This window comes from Microcaecilia unicolor, chromosome 11, assembly GCF_901765095.1.
Source record: "Microcaecilia unicolor chromosome 11, aMicUni1.1, whole genome shotgun sequence".
Taxonomy (NCBI): domain Eukaryota; kingdom Metazoa; phylum Chordata; class Amphibia; order Gymnophiona; family Siphonopidae; genus Microcaecilia; species Microcaecilia unicolor.
In genome coordinates this window covers 81917324-81940814 of record NC_044041.1, presented here as the reverse complement: position 1 = coordinate 81940814, position 23491 = coordinate 81917324, and the positions used below count along the sequence as shown (strand labels likewise).

The 23491-nt window shown below is 42.7% G+C and overlaps 1 protein-coding gene across 1 annotated transcript in view; it reads right to left on the bottom strand.

Moving 5' to 3' along the window:
• Positions 1-514: 514 nt before the first annotated feature.
• Positions 515-23491, bottom strand: part of PIP5K1C (phosphatidylinositol-4-phosphate 5-kinase type 1 gamma) — a gene marked incomplete at its 5' end in the record, with an annotated part of 125677 nt that continues 102700 nt past the window's right edge. Inside the window, one exon of the mRNA XM_030217986.1 lies at positions 515-3464. Within this exon, the coding sequence (XP_030073846.1) occupies positions 3462-3464 (3 nt within the window). The remainder of the gene's footprint in view (positions 3465-23491) is intronic.

The following is a 23491-nucleotide window of genomic DNA, read 5'->3' as shown; positions in this document are numbered from 1 at the left end:
CCTAGGCCAAAGTCTCCCTTTCCATGTATCACAAAGGGCGGCAGTATTGCCTGCTTTAGTGGCTTAGGTAGAAGAACGCTGGGGAAAGCATTTCACTTGTGACCTGCTTTCTTGTATTCCAGCACAGCAGTGCAAAAGGCATCAATACCAGCTGGGGTGGCTGACTTCTGAAACCTATGCCTGCTGCCCAAGTGGCAGGACCTGCAAATACCAAAATCTGCTGGAAAATGTGCCAGCTCCCAGACTTCTCAAAAAGGGTCTGGAACAGCTCTCTGCAAAGCAGTTATTTTGACTTATTCTTAAGAAGCTTAACTTAAAAATGCCCTTTAGCAATTTGTGCATGAAATTCAAGTAGAACATTAAGCAAGAAAGGAAAAAAAATGGAAACAGACACTCAACATCTGCTCTTCCCACCAGTTGCATTAATGATCTTACAGACAGACCATCAGTACTGACATCATTAGATTTCTGGTTAGTGTTTTAATAGAACTGAAAACTCCAGCACCCCCCCCCCCCCCCCCAATGATATATCTCAATACAGCAGCAAACCAAAGGGCCGATTGCAAATCAGTTTTACTGCCAATTTCCTAAAGAAGAAATCTTGCAATTGTCCACTTAACACAGCATTTAAGAAGTTATACATCGCTAACAACCATTATTGTATGTTGCATGGAAGCTGTAACAGAAGTCTCTCCTCTCCCAACTCAACAACAGAGCAAATTCAGCAGGTCAAGTAAGGAAGATTAAGAGCCACAGCCCTATCAGCAAGCATGAAATCCTGGTTTCTAAAAGCAGCTGCAATACCATCATTAATATTTCACAGAAATGCCCAAGTAAATCTATACACATTATTTCTTTTCAGAAAAATTGCACCTACAGCAAGCATCTGTCTCTTTACACCCTCCCCCCACCCCCAAAACAAATCACTGAAGTTTCAGTTTTGTGGTTCTGTGAGCTGCTTCATTTATCCATATCCTACCTGCTTCCAGTTCTGAACGCTGAAACAGACATTGAGAAGGACCACCAGAAGTAGCTTGAGCCAGAATCATTTGAAAGGAGGGGATGGAGGTACAGTGCGATCATTAAAAAAAAAATGAAGCACTGTAAACCTAGGTTTCACAATGGATAAAAGCTAGGTTTGCACCATCTCTGATTTCTTAAAATACAAACCATCTGTTAATCTGAATGAAGGACTAAACTTAACACCTACTGAGGCCCATTTCCTGTATTCACATGGAGTCCCACTGAATTCCATTTTCTAGACACTATGCCTCACATTCTGTTTAAGATACAGATTTCAGAATATGTTAAACTACCACAGCTGAATGATGTTTACGACAACCTTCCTCAAGCAACTGAACCCACTGCTTTCAGAACTAAGTGCTAATGTCTTTATATGTCACGAGACCCTTTAAAGCATCACTGACATAAAAAAATGTAGTACATGAACTTTTGAGATTTAGCAGGCCTCAGCATATCTGAACAGGCAGCCTTAATATACTTTCCTCCATAGGCACAGAATAGAAAAATTACTTTTTATGAAGATTAATTGAAGAAACAGACAACAGCTCTTTCTACCATTCTCTGCCTATGGAAAAACTATCCAGTCCCCATTACATAGTAAATAGATAAGACTATTAAATTAAAAAAATATATTTACAAATAAAATATTTGATTCTAAAGCATAAAAAGTACATGAAATGTTTGAAACTAAAGGAGTGTAATTGTGAAACCCCCATATGGTCCCTTGGCAAGGAAGGAGCACCGTTTTCCTCATCTTTTGGGGAACATGTGTGGTTCCCATTTGGATTGGCAAAGGCATGCACTGCTGAGCAGTCAGAATATAAGTCTTCTTGATCTCGCTGTCAGCCAAATGAACTTAAAATGCTCCATACTGCTAAGTTTAGATTAGATGCATACATATAGAAGTAATACTTATTCACAACATGGTGCTGCTCATATTGAACACTAATAAACATGTTACATCAGAGTTCAGACACAGAGTTCATGCTCTCTGCGCTGCTGTTTGACTTGTTGAAAATCCAGGAAAATAGACTGCTCTGTTCAGCCTGGCAGGACCATTTCAGACCAACTATTTGGTCTTCTAAATGATGAATATTTTGCCATTACAATGATTTCAACATAAGATTTACTCAAATGTAGCTTTTAAACTCAGATTAAACTCTTTGATGCTCAGGAACAGCTGTACCAACAGTGCAAGATGTTGTATGACATATAAAACGGTCCTTTGCTGACTCCCCACAACATGTCTCCACAGTACCTTCTCTTTCCCATCAAGTATTATTACACTGAGCTCTAAAAAAAGTAAAGAAAAGAAAAAAAAAAAGGCCTCAAATTGTGTGACGAACTGCTTGAGCTGGAAAGGTGACAATATAGGAACCCAAGCTACTCATTATGAAATGTAGAAGAGGGCTGGCCTTTGAAAAGAAGCTGTGAGGGGTCAGCAAGCTAAATCAGTCTTTGCACTCATGTTAGTATGAGTTTGCAGTATCACATATCAGTTTGGCATAGGCAAAGGAATGGAACATACTCATACGCAATAGCCAATTGGTAACGCTTCAACCAGAACATGAATCCACACCAACAATGCGGGTAAAACCTTTTCCTGATCTTCACCAAGATGATTAACCTTGTGTATGAATTCCTTGGTGGATTTGCTAATCCTGGATGGAATGCAATCTGCGTTTCTAAAACAAGCTAGATAGTGCCTTGTCTTTTCAACGTAAAACTATTCAGTGAATTATTGCCAAATCGACTTGTCCTGGAATAGGGGGACTGGCTAAACATATTTAATGGTGGTGATGACATTCAACATCTGACAGCTCAGGTCCAACAGACAAGTGACAGTTTCTTTGTACAGCAATCTGAGCACTGAGTAGATGGATTTGTCTGTTTTTGTTGGATACTGCACCAGGCATCACCACAGCCCCGAGCTCTCGTTCCCCTACCATTTACACACGAGGGCCTAAGTCTTTAAAGTACCTACAGGAAAACACAAGCATACAAAGTATAGTTAATCAGGAAACCCCAAAAAGTGCAGTGACATTAAAAACTAAAAACAAACAAAACCAGAAGCACAACTGTGCTATGTGCAAAGATACAGGAGAAAAATAAATAAAATGGTCCAAAATGTAAAAAGGTTCACAGTATAACATGTGCAAGAACCAGAACCACACAAGGAGGGGTGGCTGGGACACATCTCAGCTGTCCTTAATTTCTCTTGCGGTACACTTTTCTTCGCCTTTATATTGGAAGGCATCTGGCTCTTTTCAGAAAAGGATTGCTTGATGTCCTGCAGTGTGCCAGGATACCAATTTGTCAGCAAGTTGCTTGCATGTTTTAGGAAACGAACAAAAAACTGGAATGGCAGCCATCGTCGAGGAAATGGAACGTATTGACTTTCCAACACACCTCATGTACCTCCAAGCTCTGCATAGGGATTACTGAGGGAGGAAGCAGAGGAAAAGTTAATATACACAGAAAAGCATATCAGAAGCCAATAGCCTATGGGATAGAAAATTAGCTTGAATACATTTAGAACTAATCGAAAAACAAAACGTTGAAAGGAGCATTTAATGCAGTTCATAAACCACATTCCCTGTCACACTGCATTTGAGTGACATCGTTGTGAAGAGAGGGTCTTCACAGTGGCTTGAATATTCCCTTATGAATCTTATTTGCATCAGCTCTTGGTTATCCATTGTTCATTTTCACTCACAGTGTTTTAGCAGTAACTGAGCAGTGCAATGGTTTGAAAGTAAAGGGGAAAGCAGGTGGACGCTGCTTTCTCTACAAAGCCAGGAAGAAATTAGTGCAGTGGAACATATGAAATGGAAGTGACAGGTTTCCAATCTGCACAAAGCCTAAGCCTGAGAGCGGCATGCAACCCACCAATATAATTTTGAAAACCATACTGCAAGGACACAATCCTAAAACTAAAGGGTGCATGCAGATAGGAAGGTCCTTTTCCTTTCTCTCATAGTGCTTAGTGCCTGGTGTCTTTGGACAGGGGGAAGGAAGGGTCTAAGCTCTGTGCACATCAAGCAAATGTTTTGACCTTACACTTACTGTGTCATTCTCCTCGTCAGAGACGGGGCGGACTTGAGTGCTATAGTGGAGGGGAGAGTATACCCAGCTCCGATCGTCTGGAGGCTGCTAAGCGAGGTTAGAGGCAGTGCAGGGGAGTAGGAAGAGAGGCAGCAACAGGAGAGCAGAGCAGTGAGCAAGGAAGACAGGAAAGAAAAGAAAAAAGGAAACTTCATACAGTACAAGCAGTTGTACACCTAAAACCAATTTAGGGCTTTTGTGTGTGCGGGGGAGGGGTTCCCCCTCTTTTTTTTTTGTAAGGGGCAATAAATGGAAAACAAAACCTTAGTTTCCCTCTTTAATGTGTTAAGTTCTTCTGGCTTTAGATTTCAGAACCCTGCAAAGGCCATTTATCTCTTGCTCAGCTGCCAGACCTGCCTATCACACAAAGCAGTCTGGGACTGTGTTACCAAAATCATCATCCATAAGTTACATTACAATTCTCTCAACATAAGACCTTTATGTGGTCCAGCGGCTGCTTCTTGCATACCCAGTGAACGCAGAAATACAATGAAATGCGGAGAGGTATGAAAGGGCGACAGACATCATCCGCCCAATAGAATTCTATGTAAAACTTTCAGCAGCTGTTCAAACACTAAACTCATCAGTCCATCAGCTATTGTGTGTCATGCGTTTTACAGACCTCATTCATCCCTGAGGGTGCAGGAGGATGGAGTGAAAACCAAACTGAAAGTAATGTTGCAAAAGGAAGCACCTGTTTCTGAACTAAAATTCAAGAGAATGAAAGATGCCAGATGAGAGTACTGGAACTAAAGTCCTCTACCCACTTGCAAAGCAGGTCTGAAGAAGTGGCAGGGTGAGTTGATCCTCAGACTGCCTCTCCCCTCATCACCAAAGGTTATCCCTTCACAGTAGGCTGCAGCGCAGCTTCCATGCCACACAAACATTCACAATTTTTCTAACAAATGTAGGGTGTCGAATTCAATAGCGTATTGATACTGACAGCAGTTTTAGTGATAGGAACAGAGAATCTCCAAGGTCTGATTCAGACCATTGTGCTCTTTTCTACAGGCAGTATAATGTTAGCCATGCAAATAGATGACATCATTCAACAACCCTGACATACTCCTCTTTCTAAAGCACAGCTGCAGGTTTATCAGTCTCATTTAAGACTATTGCTTGGATTTTTGTCCACTCTGTGATGCTTTTTTCTTGAAGCATGAAGTCCAACCTGCACACCATACATAGCTTGAGTAAAAAGTAACAAGGGTCACATTTGCTATAGGTTTCTATCTCAACTGTAGCCAGAACATGCTGGTGCCATGAAGTTCTCTATGCAATGTGTACTTTGGGGGCCCACAATTCTCTACAGCCATTACTGTAGTCACTTATGGTGTTCATGAAAAACAAAGCTAATCTAAGACTACACTGGCAGACAGAACACCCATTATCTCTCCTCCCAGGACAGTGCCAGATTGCTGAGGTAGGAGGAGCCAGAGAGAAGGATGGAGGGAAGGTAAAGCTGAAAGTAAGCTACAGGAAGCAAGGTGCAGAGATTGCAAAATGCGGCCTTGTGTCCAGCAGCAACAGCTTACCATCTACTTTTTGTTAGGGAGGGGGTATAAAGGGTAAATTAATTCTTACCTGCTAATTTTTTTTTGGATTCAACTTCTTATTTTAATATCAGATTATGGACTTCCAGGAATTTGTCCAAATGCATTTTAAATGCAGATAACACTATTACCACATCCTCCAGCAATGAGTTCCAGAGCTTAACTATTCATTGAATTCTGGAGGTAGGACTTTTGATCCAGTAAACTGTTAAGGCCAAGAACTAGGAAAAGCCAGGGTTTATATAGCACTGGTGCTTTTTTTTTTTTTTTAATCCATTTATTCCATCTTTATTGAACATTCCAGACATACAGTATAAGCTTACATAACTCGCAGTACTTTTACACAGGGCCAGCAGAACGTGGTAAACAGGGTATGCATGGCAGGGAAGTGCCAATATTCAGGGGGTGCCAGAGACTGCCATGCTTACCTCCCCCCCCCCCACACTCTGTCACAGCAATGCCGCCATCCCTCTCCCGCGAACTACTACCTTGCCACCCGCCCTGGTGGTGTAGTGGTCTCTGCGGGGGCAGGAAAGAATCCCACTCCTGTCCGCTGCTGCTTGTCTGGCTCCGGTGCTCTCCACTTTTCTGTGCCGTGGATGGCCCTGCCACATTTTTTTTTTTTTTTGTTTCAACAATTTTTATTGATGACATCCATGGTAACAAACAATCTTAGATTTTTTGCAACAGTTATAACAATTAGATCCCCTCACAATTATCTGTACACATCTATCATCATCATTTTAGATAATCCATTCTATCTTAAACCTCCAAAATCCCCCCTGTTAATAGACCTTTGGGCATCAGAACGTCCTCGATGCTAAAGAGCCCCAGGGCTTGGATTCTGATAGACCCCCCCCCCCCCCAGATCTAATTATTTGCCAGTCCTTTGATGCCCCAATGCCAAGGAAGCTCCTCCCACAGCTCCCAGACTCTGAACACTCCCCTGAGCCAGCCTCACCTGTGCCGGTTACCTGCTAATCTTTTTCGTCATGTCCCTCCAGACCAGTCCAGACATTTAGGTTTGTGCTGTCCTGCCAGCAGGTGCAGACTGGGAGCTACTGAGCTATGCTGTCATCACCCTTATCATAACAAAGAAGAACAAAGGTAATACAAGGACAAAATCTTCCCTAATGAACCACTATCAGAGAACCACTAATGAAGGATAAAGCCCTCCAGACTAAACAACAGGAATAATGAACTAGCCAAAATCAAAATCTTCATGCTTCAGGAAATAAAAACAAACTGATGCTAAGAATCACGGGTGGCTCTGGATTGGTCTGGAAAGACTCAAGGAAAGACAATTAGCAGGTAAGAATTAATTTACCCTTCCTTATTGTCCCACTAGACCAGTCCAGATGCTCAAGATGCACCACAGCAATACGTACCAGGGTAAATCCCTGATGCCAATAGGGTGCCTCAAGGGCCATATCACTTCAAACTTGAATATCCAATCTATCATTATGGACAAAAGAATGCATAGATTTCAAAGTTGTTGCTTTGCAAATTTAATGAGAAGGAACTAAGGAGTGTTCTGACCAAGAAGCAGATTGACCCATTGTTGAATGAGTTTTCAAAATTTGTAGAACTAAATGACCATAGGAAATATACACAGAAGTAAAAGCCTCTTTAACCCATCATGTGATTTGTCATTTTTGATGCTGCTCCCCCCTTTATGGGCTCCTCCAAAACGAATGACCTGATTGCCTAATTGCATCTATATTCTTCAGTACTTCACCCCCACAACCAATTTGTGCAGGGCAAACTACACTACCCTAAAACTTAAGATCCTGAAAAACAGGTAAAGAATTTGATTCAGATGGAAGCATGACACCACTTGCGGAAGGATGGAACCAGTCCAAGCACAACCTCTTCATTCCTGAAGTCCAAAAAAGGTTCTTAAGGATGTTATCTATTAAAGTTGTTGAATCCATATGTTCAAAAGGAGGCTGAACTAAGGTAGACAAGTTTAAATCCCAGGGGGAATCAACGACAGCAGACTGACAAGTTTAACACCGCAGAACAAAACATGCCATGTCCGGATGCGAAGCCAAGTTCTCTCTCCTTAGTAAACCTCTAAATGAGGACAAAGCGGCCAGCTGTATCTTCAATGATGTGAATGCCAGTCCCTTGTCCAAATCATCTTGCAAGAAATATAAATATCTAGCATAGAAGAGTGCAGTGGAAAAATACACTTATCTTGACACCAATTCTCCAAAATCTTCCAAACCCTTATATATGACGATAAGATAAACTTTACTTGAATAGCTTTTCTTCTTTAACTTCACCTTCTCAAGAGCCAAGCCATAATAGGAGCGTAGCCAGACCTGTCATTTCAGGTGGGCCCTTCCCACCACCGTACATACATACAGTTTTTTTTAAAAACCTTTCCCTCTGGCCCCTGCCATCTCTCCCTCGTTTTTTCCATCCATCCCTTCTGCCCCTACTCCTATATAGTCATCTTTCTTCCCCTCCACCTGCAATCTGATCCTCTTTCACCCTCACCATTGACCCAACTCTCTCATAAACCCCTCCCCTTGGTCTACCTCTGAGCTAATGCTGGCAGTGATTCCTGTAGGCAACCTGCTCAGGCCCTGCAGGCTTCCCTCTACCGCGTTCTCACCAGTGAAGAAACAGGAAGTGATGTCATCGAGGGCGGGCTATAGTAGAGGGAAGCCTGCAGGGACAGCACAGATTGCCTACAGGAATTGCTGCTGGTGATGACTTAAAGGTAGACTGGGGGGGCGGGGTTCAGAGAGAGACAGGCAGATGCTGTCCTGTCAGTGGACAAAAGAGAGTATAAAGTCTGGGTGGGCCTGAGGCAAGAATGGGTGGGCCTATGTCCACTGAGGCCTACCCGTAGCTATGCCACTGAGCCACAAGGCAAAACTGAGACGCAACCAGAATGCTGATTGGGCCTTGAACCAACAGACACTACCTCCTTGCTAGAGACAGAGGATCCTCTACTTTCAGATGCATCAAGTCCCCTTACCAGAATCTTCTTGGTCAATCCAGAGCAATTAATTCTACTGGGCCTTGGAGCTCCTCTATCTTTTGAATTCTTTGCCAATGAGCAGCGAAAATACATAAAGACTCAACCAAAACCATGGTTGAATTAAGGTATTTATTCCTTTTGACTTCCAGGCCTTTCTCTGACTGAAAAATGCTGGAACCTTTGCATTCTGGGCTTGGCCATCGTCCATGATCAGATAAGCCCAAAGGTGTACCTCTCCCAAGAAAGCATTCTCCACTAGACTCCATTCTTCTGGACCCATAGAATTCTGGCTGAAGGAATCTGCCCAGATATTTTGGGTTTCAGCCACATGTTCAACCAAAATGTCTTTTAGATTCTCCTCCGCCCAATCCATCAACATCTGTACCTCTTCTGCCACTTGCAGATTTCTTGCTCGTTGACACAGGCTACTGCCAAGTTGTCAAAGAGAATTCTTACTACTTTGTTTGAAGTAGCTGATGAAACTCCAGGACAGCTAAGTGGATTGCCTGTGCTTCCAGATGATTAATCCATCACTGAGCTTCCACCAAGGACCATCAACCTTGTGCCCATTTGTCGAGACAATGTGACCCGACTTGTGAGACTTACATCCATCATTTCAAGAATCCGAGTAGAGGTTTTCTAAACCCTTTCTTTTGGACAGATTGTTGGTGTATAGTCACCAATCAAGACTCTGTCTGATCTCCGGTACTAAGTTGGAACTCTCGACTCTGTGGAGACCATCGAGAGAGTAGAGACCTTTCTAAAGGTCTTATGTGCATCCTGGCCCACGGCACTAACTCTTAAAGTTGCATTCTTGATACCAAAACTTGAAGTGTGAAAAGTGAGGAAGTTTCTGATGGGGGGGGGGGGGGGGGGGGGGGGTGGTGGGTTGCTTAGGAGAGTACTGAACTTTGCTCCTAAATAATCCACCCTTCGGGACAGGGTAAGGTTGTTCTTGATAACCCATCCCAACTCTTGTAATGAGTGCACCACTCGCCATGCAACTGTTTCACTTTTTTGGAACAGATTTTTGTTATTAGTTGTCTCAATAAGAGTGAATCATAATTTCCTCTTTGTCTAAGGCAGCTGCCACCACCACCACCAGCTTTATAAATATATGTGATGCCATGGCCAGTCCAAAAAGTACAGCATAAAACTGAAAACACCGTAAGTACTTTCTTGGAACAGATTTTTGTTATTAGTTGTCTCAATAAGAGTGAATCATAATTTCCTCTTTGTCTGAGGCAGATGCCACCACCACCACCAGCTTTATAAATATATGTGATGCCATGGCCCGTCCAAAAAGTACAGCATAAAACTGAAAACACCGTAAGTATTGTGAACCTCAGGTAATGAGAATTCCTTACAGGGAAGTCCTCTCTTTCTTTTCTTCCACAAATTTCACATCTAACAAAGAGCAGTGTTTTGGTATTCTATCAACTTAGAGCCATCTCTTTGATACTTCCAGTTTCCATGCATTAATTCTTGCTTTTGTTACTTCACGCCTCGACTACTGCAATATTATCTATGCTGGTCTACCATATGCTACACTGTGGAAATTATAAACGTTACAAAACATAGCAATTAGGTTACTATGGAAGGCTCATCACTGACCATATTTCTCCACATTACTCACTTTCAAGGTTCTTCGAACTGGTGCTCCTGTTTATTTTTCTTGCTTAATTATTCCGTATTGCCCTACTAGGACAATAAATAAATGACCATTGGTTGGTTGCAATGGGACTTATGTTTCCAAACAATTTCTGAGGCTACTGTCCGCTATCCTCATGTGATCTTCCTGGGAGATTTTAATATTCATTTGTATGCCCCTTCACATCCCCGTTCAAGAACTTTTCAGACTCTCCTCTTTGATCTTAACCTCACACAGTGGATTACTTTTCCATCACTCCAAGGCAAGCACACCTTAGACCCCATTATCTCCCCATTGGATTCCGTGTTCAGACCTAGTTCACTGTCTTCTCTAGTAGTCCCTTGGTTTGACCACTCACTAATTTGATTTTCTCTGCCGTTTTCGTTACCTTCCCTTACTCCTTCCTCAACAAAAAAATGGTCTAGACATCTGTCTCGGGTTGATCCAGCTACCCTTTCTCCCATCATGTTTTCCTTCCCTTCAGATTTTGAATCTTTAACCTTGAACAATCAGGCTTCCACTTTTCCTGCTACACTCTCTTCTGCTCTGGACCAAATTGCTCCTTTGACCCTTACTAAACTTCCTTCTTCTAATAGAAACCCTGGTTCCATCCTGGACTAAGAACAAAAAAGATGTATGCATCAGGCTGAGAGAAATGGCTTAAGTCTAGCTCCCTTGCTAATATTTTGGCCTTTAAGAGTGAGCTTAAAACCTATAATAACTAGTTGAAGAAATCTAAAACTTTCTTCTTTTCTGCTTGCATTAAGAGATCACTAAATCCTACTAGGGAGAGCTTCTCTGTCTTTCAAGATCTGACATCCTTTCCACAACTAGGGAAATGGGACTTGATATACCGCCTTTCTGAGGTTTTTGCAACTACATTCAAAGCAGTTTACATATATTCAGGTACTTATTTTTTACCAAGGGCAATGGAGGGTTAAGTGACTTGCCCAGAGTCACAAGGAGCTGCAGTGGGAATCAAACTCAGTTCCCCAGAATCAAAGTCCACTGCACTAACCACTAGGCTACTCCTCCTACTGCTAATAGGACTTGTTCCCCCACTGTGAAGTAATTATCACAATACTTTACTGCCAAAGTGTAGCAAATCAAGGGTTCGGATATTGCTTTAAAGATTGTTTATTCACATATCAATAGGCACCCACATATTACATAACACTCTTATGCAGTTCACACATCAATAGGCACCCACATATTACATAACACTCTTATGCAGTATACATACATCAATAGGCACCCACATATTACATAACACTCTTATGCAGTATACATACATCACCACAGGATTGTAGCCTTCATCTGAGCTGCAACGTCAATCGGGGAAGCACCGATGACCGCCCAGAGATCTGTGGGAAAATTCCAGCAGTATACATACATTACCACAGGATTGTAGCCTTCATCTGAGCTGCAACATCAATCGGGGAAGCACCGATGACCGCCCAGAGATCTGTGGGAAAATTCCAGCACTAGCGAGGTGTCCCTCAACCAGGTACAGATAGTTCACTACCCACCACTGACTTGACTATTCTGCCCAGTCCCTCTGAGAGAAACAGTTTAGTTTCTCAGTCTCCCCATGATGCCTTTTCCCCATTACCATCATTTCCCCATTACCATCATTTCCCATGGCTCCATTATCTGGTTCCTCCTCATGGTCCTAATTTCAATTGCAAACCCCGGTTTTACTCACCAAGACGCTCTCCACAATGCCTAGTACCACTTTTGCCCTTGACACTGTTCCTTCAGCTTGGCTTAAACTCCCTGATTTGCAACTACTTCCTAAGATGCTTTTATTAATAACAGCCTCTCTTGGGGCCAAGTTCCTCTTTCCTTGAAAGAAGCGGTTGTTCGACCTATTCTTAAAGAAACCTACCCTTGATTCTCAGTCCTCAGCTCATTATCGTCCTGTGTTTCCTTTCTAAAGTACTAGAAAAAATTATGTCCAACTCTTCTCTTTTATTGATAAGTCCCTGGCCCTACACCCTAAACAATCGGGTTTCACTGCTCATTGTAGTACTGAGACTGTCCTCATGGCACTCATCAGTGAAATTCACTGTCTGACAAACTTAACACGTCTTAGTAATTTCTCTTGACCTATCATCCACATTTGACTTACTGAACCACTCTCTCTTACTTTCTCATCTTGCTTCACTTGGATTATCAGGCTCTGTCTTAATTTCTTACTAGATGTTCTTACCAGGTAGTTACCCCTTCCCTTTCTGCTTCTCCTCGGCCTTTGACCTATTGAGTCTCTCAGGGTTGTGTCCTTTGTCCTCTTCTTTTTAACCTGTTCATTAGTTCACCAACAACTCTTATACAGTCATTTGAAATTTGCTTCTACTTTTACGCCAATGCTATTCTTTTACTCTTCCCAACTAATCTGTTTTCACCCTCAATACGTCCACTTCAGGACTGCCTAGAGGCAGTTAATAAATGGCTCTCAGGTCATATAAATAAAGAAAAGACAGTCACGTGCTGGTTCTCCGGGGGTTGTTCAACCCCAAACACCCCTTTAAGTCTCTTTGGCAACTCTATCACTCCAGTATCCTTTAGATATACAAGTGTTACTTTAATCTTGGTATTCACATTCTATGCGCAAATTTCTCAATCATGCAAGTCAGGTTTCTTTATTCTCCAACAACTCCTGTAACATAATACACTTAGGATCGTCTTTAAAGTGTCTCCAAACATTGCAAAATACCGAAATTAAACTTTGCCATGCTAAAAGAACGGAAAATGTTTCACATTTACTTCAAAAATATCAATGGCTTCCAATAGAGCAACAAATCGTTCATAAACTTCTTACCCTTAATTTTAAGGCTTTCTGGTTGGGATTTCCTCATTACCTGGCTAATCTTACCATCCCATATTCACCCATTCGTCTGTTATGATCACTCAATGACTATTGTTTAGTTTTGCCGCATCCCAAACAAGCCAGTTTAGAATCCACTAGACACTGTGCCTTCTTCTTCACAGCCCCTGCCTATTGGAATTCTCTTCCTCAGGACATCCGTGCAGAACTGTCTTTCAAAAGGTTTAAGTCTGTGTTAAAGGCCTGGTTATTCCATCAGGCTTTTAATCTTCCAAGTTAGTCACTTGTAGATTATTGCTGTTGGTTCAAACCCACCCCCTCTCTTTCCTTACCTTACTACTACAAATCATTTCTATAGCGCTACCATCTCCCCTTTCTTTATCCCTGTATGGATATATATTGGCTCTATTTGTATGTGTGTTTATTTATTTATTTATTGCACTTGTATCCCACCATTTCCCACCTATTTGCAGGCTCAATGTGGCTTACAGAGACCTGTTATGGCATCACCATACTAGGGTACAGAATGTTAAACAGAAGTCAAGGAAAACAAGAGGATCTGGTCAAGCAGTTATAGAAATATACTTTCTGAATAAAGGTAGATAGGAGTTGTGTCATAGTTAGTTATGGGTTCTCCTGGTAAGCCTTGTTAAAGAGGTAGGTTTTCAGAGATTTGCGGAAGTTGCTTAATTCGTTGATTGATTTCAAGTGAGTTGGGAGTGCATTCCACAACTGCGTACTTATGTAGGAAAAGCTGGTCGCGTGTGTTAGTTTGTATTTTACTCCTTCACAGCTGGGGAAGTGTAGATTAAGAAATCTTCGGGCAGATCTTTTAGCATTTCTGGGTGGCATGTCAATGAGGTCCATCATGTACGATGGGGCACCTCCGTGTATGATTTTATGAACAATCGTGCAGATCTTGAATGTAGTACGTTCTTTAAGTGGAAGCCAATGTAGTTTCTTAGTGGTTTTGCACTTTCATATTTTGTTTTTCCAAAAATAAGCCTAGCTGCGGTATTCTGGGTGTTGACTACTTTCCTATCAGAACATTGTAGTTCCTTTCTTGTTCTTATTTTTTTTTAAATTTCTTTATTTATAAATTTTTTGTTTACATCCAATAATATAAACATGAAATATCAGCAATCAAGTAAAGGCAATCAAATTACTATAACCTAAACAAGTTAAATTATAAAGGAAAAAAGAATTTACATTTGTCCCCAATAGGTGGATCAAGACACTAGGAAATTTAAATCTATATAGTAAATCAAAAATTAAAACGGGAGGGGCTACGGATGTCTACAGCCGACGTTACAGCACTGTAATTAGGGAGGCAAAACAGTTGGCGACTTAACATTTTCTTTAGATGAGATAAATTCTAACAATTTCAAAGGGGAAAAAATATGTAATTATTCATTTCAAAAGTTACAAAGCATTTACAGGGAAACTTTAGCAAGAAAGTAGCACCCAATTTAACAACTCTAGATCTATAAGAGAGAAATTCTTTCCTCCTTTTCTGTGTACTTCTTGCCATATCAGGAAAAATTTGAACTTTTTGTCCCCAAAACATTTCGTTTAAATGGCGAAAGTAGAGTCTTAAAATATTATTTCTATCAAGTTCAAGAGCAAATGATGCAATCAGCGTGGTTCTCTCTGTTACAAGCTCCAGAGAGTTTTCAAGAAACTCAGTCAAATTTAAACTTGGGGTTACCTGTGGTTGTTCATTCAATTGTTTCACTATCCCTGAAATATATTGGGTCCTCGTTATAGGGGGATATCCCTCCATAGGAATCCCCAATATTTCACTAAAGTACTTCTTGAGCATATCCACCGCTGAAATTAAAGGTGACTTGGGAAAATTCAAGAACCGCAGGTTGTTTCTCCTCCCATTATTCTCCAAATATTCTATTTTTCTCTCTTGGGTTTCTTTATCTTTAATCAAAGTAGTTGTTAAATTCTTTAATTGTTTGACTTCATTTTCAATCACCTCAATTTGCCCTCTATGTTCTTGAACATCTTTAGTCAGTGTTTGGCAAGATTGTTTTAAGTCCTTAATTTCGCCAGTAAGATAGACATTCATCTGAAGTAATGTCTTGTTCACCCCCTGGATTGCTTCCCACAATGTCTCCATTGTCACCCTCATTGGTCTCTCCATACCTCCAATATCCTCGGAAGGTAGATCCTGGATTCCAGGGGCAGCGACCAGCGTCTGTCCCCGACTCGTTGTTTCCTTCACAGGAGTCTGTGCACCGAAAGATCCTCCTTCCGCAAACAGCAAGGCTGCATTCCCCAGCTGCTGTGGTCCTGCCGGCACCATCACACTTCCGGGTTGTGGAGGGGGGGGGGGGGGGGTGTGTGGAATCGGGAGGACTCAACGTCACTCCCTCAGCGCTGCGCTCAGTTCCCGAAGGAGTCAAACCCGTCGAAGTAGGCAGAAGTTCTCTTTCCGATTTTAAAAATGGGAAAGGGAAAGGGGAAAACGCAGGCCCCTACCTTCATGGTGCCGACGTCGACTCCAATCTTGAGGCAAACGACGTTGGACAGTTTCGGAGTCAGGACCCCGGGCGAAAGAATGCCATGTTCTTATTTTTATTATTGTACTAGTAAAAAAGGCCCGTTTCTGACACAAATGAAACGGGCGCTAGCAAGGTTTTCTCGGAGTGTGTATGTGAGAGTGACTGTTTGAGAGTCAGAGTGAAAGTGTGAGTGTGTGTGAGAGAGAGTGAGTCTGGGTGTGAGTGTGTTTGTGAGAGAGTGTGTGTGTGAGAATGAGAGTGTGTGCAAGTGTGTATGTGAGACACAGTGTGAGAGAGAGTGTGTGTGTGTGGGCGAGAGAGAGAGTGTGTGTGAGACACAGATTCTCTGTTTGAGTGAGTGTATGAGACCAAGCGAGTGTGTGAGTGACTGTGTGGCACATAGAGAGTGAATGTGATACAGTGTGAGACAGAGTGTGTGAGAGTGAGAGTCAGAAAGACATTGTATATCAGAGAGAGAGTGTGAGCCGTGCCCTCCCAATCCATGGCCATCTGTCCCCTGGCCCCTCCATTCATCCTTTTCCAGCAATTCCCCTCTCTCCCTGAGCCCTGCCCTCCCAATCAATGCCCATCCATGCTCCTCTGTCCCCTGCCCCCTCCATTCATCCCTTTCCAGCAATTCTCCTCTCTCCCTGAGCCCTGCCCTCCCAATCCATGGCCATCCATGTTTCTCTGTCACCTGCCCCCTCCATTCATCCCTATCCAGCATTTTCCCTCTCTGCCTGAGGCCTGCCCTGCAATCCATATCCATCCATGCCCATCTGTTCCCTCCATTCATCCCTATCCAGCATTTCCCCTCTCCCTGAGTCCTGCCCTTCCAATCCATGACCATCCATGCTCCTTTGTCACCTGGCCCCTCCATTCATCCCTATCCAGCAATTGCCCTCTCTCCCTGAGGCCTGCCCTGCAATCCATATCCATCCATGCCCATCTGTCTCCTATATTCATCCCTATCCAGCAATTCCCCTCTCCCTGAGTCCTGCCCTTCCAATCCATGCCCATCCATGCTCCTCTGTCCCCTGCCCCCTCCATTCATCCCTTTCCAGTAATTCCCCTCTCTGCCTGAGGCCTGCCCTGCAATCCATATCCATCCATGCCCATCTGTCCCCTCCATTCATCCCTATCCAGCAATTCCCCTCTCCCTGAGTCCTGCCCTTCCAATCCATGCCCATCCATGCTCCTTTGTCACCTGGCCCCTCCATTCATCCCTATCCAGCAATTCCCCTCTCTCCCTGAGGCCTGCCCTGCAATCCATATCCATCCATGCCCATCTGTCCCCTCCATTCATCCCTATCCAGCAATTCCCCTCTCCCTGAGTCCTGCCCTTCCAATCCATGCCTATCCATGCTCCTCTGTCCCCTGCCCCCTCCATTCATCCCTTTCCAGCAATTCCCCTCTCTCCCTGAGCCCTGCCCTCCCAATCCATGCCCATCCATGCTCCTCTGTCCCCTGCCGCCTCCATTCATCCTTTTCCAGCAAGTCCCCTCTCTCCCTTCCATGACCCCCCCCCCTCGCATCCATGCTCCTCTCTATCCCATGTCCCAGCCTGGCCCGCCCTCTTCTCCTCCCCCCCTTCGCATCCATGTCCCCCCCCCCCCCCCTTTGCATCCATGCATCGTTTTGGTTTTTTTTTTCTTCTTTTTCAATTTACCTCTGTGGCGTTTCCGGCAGCGAAGCGTCAGGGAAGGAGGCGGCGCTCCCAACGTGTAGCTTTCCCTTCGCTGTGTTCCGCCTTATTTGAAGGCGGAACACAGCGAAGGGAAGGCTAGACGTCGGGAGCGCCGCCTCCTTCCCTGACGTTTCGCTTCCGGATTTGTTTGTTTTGTCGCGAGGGCGGGGCAGAGACGGCTGGCTGGCTGGCTTGAAGGGAGGCTTCACACCACGAATCCACGAACCCTACAGCTTCAGTGACGTCAGATGGCTTCACAGAACGTTGTCCTCATTAGAACGTTCACGGTGCGTTTTATTATATTAGATTAGAATTGTAAACTACCTACGTCTACATGTTAGTTAAGGTGGTATATCAAATTACTGTAAGTAAATACATAAATATGGCCCATTTCAAAGTTAGCTTACCTAGAATCTACACACAACAGAGCATTTTTCTTTCTCCCCCCCCCCCACATACTTGGAACAACTTATCCCTCACCTTAAGCAGTAATAGCTCTTTTAAAAGTTTTAAAACAGACTTAAAAACCTGGATCTTTCAACAGGCATTTGGTGAGATTGTCTAATTGATACGCACCTACTACACTATCCTTTTTACCCTACCCTTATTCGATCTTTTCTTGTCCACCTTTACCTTTTCTCTCCTAGTTAGTTTTTCTTTTGTGCGAGTGTGTTACTTTCCTACATTTTAATTACGAACCTTTTGTTTCTTTATTTTAGCCTGTACACAGCTCTGCTCTGCTAGTCAGAGCGATTTGAAAGTTCTGGAAATACATAAAATAAATAAGCTTCTGTTAAATCTAAAAAATCTCTTCTTGCTGCAATGCCACAATCAATCATCGATCTTAGTTTCCATTTGAAAAATTGGAACCTTGATAAATTTGACTGCTTTGAAACTGAGAATCAGACGAAAGGTACCTTCTTTCTTTGGAACTGCAAAATAAATTGAACATCATCCTGTTCTCTCTTCTACACAGTAACATAGTAGATGACTGCAGATAAAGACCTGCATGGTCCATCTACTCTGCCTGAGTAGATAAACTCATTACATAAAGGTATGAGGTGATACAACATATGTATATCTGATCTTGATTTGATCATGATATTTTCAGGGCACATACTGTAGAAGTCTGCCTAGCGCTGGTTTTGTTTCCCAATTACCAGTGTTGCCACCTAGTTTCCACTAAGTTTCTTTGGATAAATTCCTTCTAAACAGGATTCCTGCATGTTTATCCCATGTATTTTTAAAATTCCGTTATAGTTTTCATCTCCACCACCTGCCGCGGAAGAGCATTCCAAGTATCCACCACCCTCTCGGTGAAAAAATACTTCCTGACATTATTCCTGAGTTGGCCCCCCTTCAACCTCATGTCCTCTAGTTTTACCACCTTCCCCGTTTCTGGAAGTGGTTGGTTTGCAGATTAATACCTTTCAAATATTTGAACGTCTGTATCATATTACTCTGGTTCTCCTTTCCTCCAGGGTATACATATGTTTAGGTCATCAAGTCTCACCTCATATGTCTTGCTACGCAAACCGCATACCATTTTTGTTGTTTTTCTCTGAACTGTTTCCAGCCTTTTTACGTGTTTAGCAAGATACAGCCTCCAAAACTAAACACAATACTCCAGACACCATCACCCCAAGGTTCCTCTCCTGAGCCGAGTTTACCAATCTCTCCCCTCCTATCTGGTACATCACTTTTGGATTTTTGCACCCCAAGTGCATCACTCTGCACATCTTAGCATTAAATGTTAACTGCTAGACCCCTGACCATTCTTCCAACGTTTGGAGCTCCCTTCTCATGGTTTCTACACCCTCCAGTGTATCCACCCTATTGGCTATCTTCGTGTCATCTACAAAAAGGCGAAGTTTTTCTAATTTACCAGCAATGTCTCTCACAAATATATTAAACAGAATCAGCCCCAGTACCGACCCGAGGTACTTCACTGCTCACTTTCCTTTCTTCTGAGTGAATTCCATTTACCATCACCCTCTGTTGCCTGTCGGCCAACCAGTTTCCAATCCATTTCACCACTTTGGGTCCAAAGTTCAGCCCTCTCAGCTTATTCACAAGTCTTCTGTGAGAGAACCTATCAAAGGCTTTGCTGAAATCCAAGTAGATTACATCTAGCACACGTCCTTTATCCAGTTCTGGATCCTGCAATCCACTGGCTTCTAGAAAGTTAATTATCCTTTCCTTCAGCAGTGACTCCATTATTTTTCCTACCACCGATGCGAAGTTTACAGGCCTGTAGTTTCCCACTTCTTCCCTGTCCCCACTTTTGTGAAGAGGGACCACATCAGCTAGTCTCCAATCCAGAGGAGTATCTTCCATCTCTAAAGATCTATTAAATAAATCCTTAAGAGGTCCCACTATTTGCAGACTCTACATCCTTGTGGACGCAGTTTGGTATTGAACACTTTACAATTCAAGACATGAGCCGTGTTTTGGCCTCAGGAGTCTGTTGGATGTGAGGTGGTGCTTAGCTGACCTTTATGAAAAGCACGTGGTGTCTAATGCCTTACTGCTTCTTCATTTGCACTCCGTAGAGTTCAAGCGTTTCAACATTTTATTACTAATAGGAAGCAGTAAGGCATTAGACACCACGTGCATTTCATAAAGATAAGCTAAGCACCACCTCACATCCAACAAAAAACTCCTGAAGAAGTCCTTTTCAGGCCAAAACACGGCTCATGTCGCATCTTGGATGCCATAATAAACCTATTTCTTGGACATCATCTTCTGCTCCTTCTTTTGTCACCCTCGCTATGATTGACTTATGGAGGGCACAAAACCACAGGTTCTCTGCATAGTTTATATATTGTGGAAGGCCCTGCCAGGCTCTGTTCTGTTTTGGCTGTAGCACTCTGAGGGGACGGGGGTGGAGGGAAGATAGACTGGATGGGATGGGAGGGGAGTGGAGAGGTTATATGTTGTAAAAGAGAAAAAAAATCTTATTACTCATTTTCCTTTATAATTTCTATGTTTTATTGTCAATAAAAACTGTTTAAGTATAAAAGGTTTACTGAGGCACATTTTCTGAGATGTGTTTTAGAAGTAACATCTGCAGACCACTTTCCAAGCCAGAGATTTCGCTGAGCAATTACAAGGAGAGCTGTATTTTTTTACCCAAGCTCAGATCATATGAAGCATCCACCAAGTAGGTTGTGCCCAAATTAAAAAAGGTAGAATCTGGATCACCCCTGCTGACAAACGTGTAGCTTTTTCTATCCATTGATCTGACCAGAGACTTCAAAAGATACTCCATCCTGGGTAAAGCCAAGCCATAGACTGCTTAACACAAAACTGGCATCTGGAACCTTCCATTCTACAAAAATAACATTTATCAACTGAAGTATAGGGAATACTTTGGAAGGCTTTCTGATACCAACCAAAACAGGGCTTAGCTACCAAAATCTTAAGAGTGGACAAAATGTGGGAAACTAAAGTAATCAATTCCTCCTAACAAGGTCATGGTCAAAGTCAACTTTATTTGATATACCATCTGAGAGGCAAACCATCTAGGTGGTTTACAATACAAATTATGATAGAGAACATGAAGTTAAAAAGGGGGAAAAACTCAATCTCTCAAGAGGAAAAGGTAAGGGGGGGGGGAGAGGCGTATCCTCTCCCAGTGAAACTTCATTCTTCTCCTAGAGGATGTCTTCCTCTAGCCCAAACTAAATCTAGTTCTTCCTTCGCTCCAGAGGCCTATCATCTTGAACTTCTACCTTCCCAACTTGGGCCACTAACAGCTACATTAGGAGACGCAGCAAAGGCATTAAAGGTAAAGAAATAGAAGTAGAGTTAAATCTCTGATCATACAAAAGGCTCTGGGGGAACCTGATACCCCAGGTGATACATATCTAAATTTTTTTAAACATATGGCTGACCAAGGAAACAGAAAAAGTCCTACCAGACTACCAGATGAAGCTTACCACCTGCTGAACACTGAGAAATGATAACTGGCCAGGGGGTTGCACAGGATTCTTAAGTGATGACATCACAGCTCAGCAGTTTAGTCTCTACCTACTGGCAGGACAGCACAAACCCAAGCATTTGGGCTAGTCTATTGGGATGATAAGGAATGCACAATATGCTTCCTTCCCTGCTTCTGTACATGGAATCATTCAAGAGTTGCACGGGGACAAAAATTTCACCCGGCCCCACTGGAATCTTTTCCATCCCTGCCTGTCCTCTGTACAACAGTAACTCGACTTGTGGTAAAAGAACCCAACTTAACAGTAGCCCATGTTGGTAACTTTCCCTCTCAGTGCGTATGGGGATTTCAATGCTATTAATTACATCCATTAATTTTTTAGTGCTATAATTGCTAAGCTAGCTTAAAAACACAAGGAAAGGATAGGTAGGTTGGCCTAACAACACTTCCACGGGAACCCCGCAGGGCCTGCGTCCATCCCCACAAGAGTCCCATGGACCTGGAGGGGATCCACATGGGATTCCTGCAGGGACTGAAGGATTCCCACTAACCCCATTCTCGTGCAGCTCTCCAATTCCATGCACTGAGGTGCCGGCTGTCACAGACAGTGTTTCTTTTCTGACTTTGTTTTAAACAATGGCTCAGATAGAAAGGGTTGAAAATGTCAGTTACCTGCAATATCTGTACCGTGATTATGAAGACACAAATTCTACAGCACCAACCAAAAAAAATTATCCAGTAGGATCATTTTCTATTCTAGGGAACTTATTTTAACCTATTCACCACAGCACGTGACTTAGACTGCCTCCAGCAATGCACTCTCAGCACACTGAGTGAAACAGTGTTCACAGTGATAATGTACTACACTAATACATGGTTTATTCTATTCATAACAACCTTTCAAATTTCACATCACTCTAGCAGAAAAAGCCCAACGGTGCAGGGTAGATCGGTGCTGTGCTATTCAGATGCAAGTTTCTTCTGCTCTCACACTTATATGTTGAGAGGATGGCTCTTTGTGACTTTTAGCATGGCATACAAGCTCCAGTCATTCCGAGTTATCACACAGGGGTAACTTTCTATGTTTGGCATGCAGCGTAATAACTGGGTGATGAAACTATTCTGTAGTCTGCAGCAATTAGCAGACTGGGCACAATATTAGCAGTAAAAACAGTTTACAGTTTATTAGGTTTTGTTATATTGTCATTAGCTAACTAGTAGATCAAGGCAGATTCACAATCTAAAAACAAGAACGAGAATTGGATAAGAAAGCAAAAACAACACATTCTAAGTCCATACAAATGCACAGGAGAGATAGGGGATGGGAAAAGAAAAAGGAGAAGGGCAGTAAATCTTGGAGGGTAGGTTGTAGGAGACAACGGTGAAAGAGAAGAACGATCTTACGTAGTGTTGAAGGTTTGGTAAACAACCAGGCTTTTAAGGCAAATTTAAAATTTTTTGAAAGAATGTTCAGTATGAATAGAGAGAGGCATAGAGTTCCAAAGAAAGGGGCTGCAAAAAAGTCTAGTAGACTCAAGCTGAGCAGACCTAGGGCCAGGAAGACAAACTGTGGTCATTAATGGAACAGAGGAGACATGCCAGGGTGTAAGAGATGGTAAGACAAGATAAACAGAGAGGAAGGATCAGTCTGAGGGCTTTAAAGGAAAGTGTGAGAGTTTTTAAACTTAGTCGTTTGTCAACTGGGAGCCAGTGATACTTGATAACAGAGGTGAAACGTGATCGTATTTCCGGGCGTGACACAACACTTTAATGGTATTGTTCTGGAGGGATTGTAGTTTCTTGAGATTAGACCAAGAACAACCTAAATAGGCTATGCTACAATAATCCATTCTAGTGATGAATAAGGAGAGGATGGGGGAGTGGAAGATGTCTTGATCGAAATACCTTCTAACAGAATGGAGCTGACGAAGAATATAGAATCCAGCTTTCCATAGGGAAGAAATCTGAGGAGAAAAGGTGAGCTGTGAGTTAAGGGTGATTTCTAGATAGTGGAAAGAATCAACTGGTGTGAGAGTGCTTCCAAAGAAATTTAAAGGTAACGGTGGACAGACGCCGGTAAACCAGCAGGTGACCATTTTTTTCTCTATTGAAAACTAAACTGTGTTCACTGAGCCACTTTGAGATGAGAGAGGCAGTCTTGAAGAGGACCAATAGAAGGGGCAAATGGATTTGT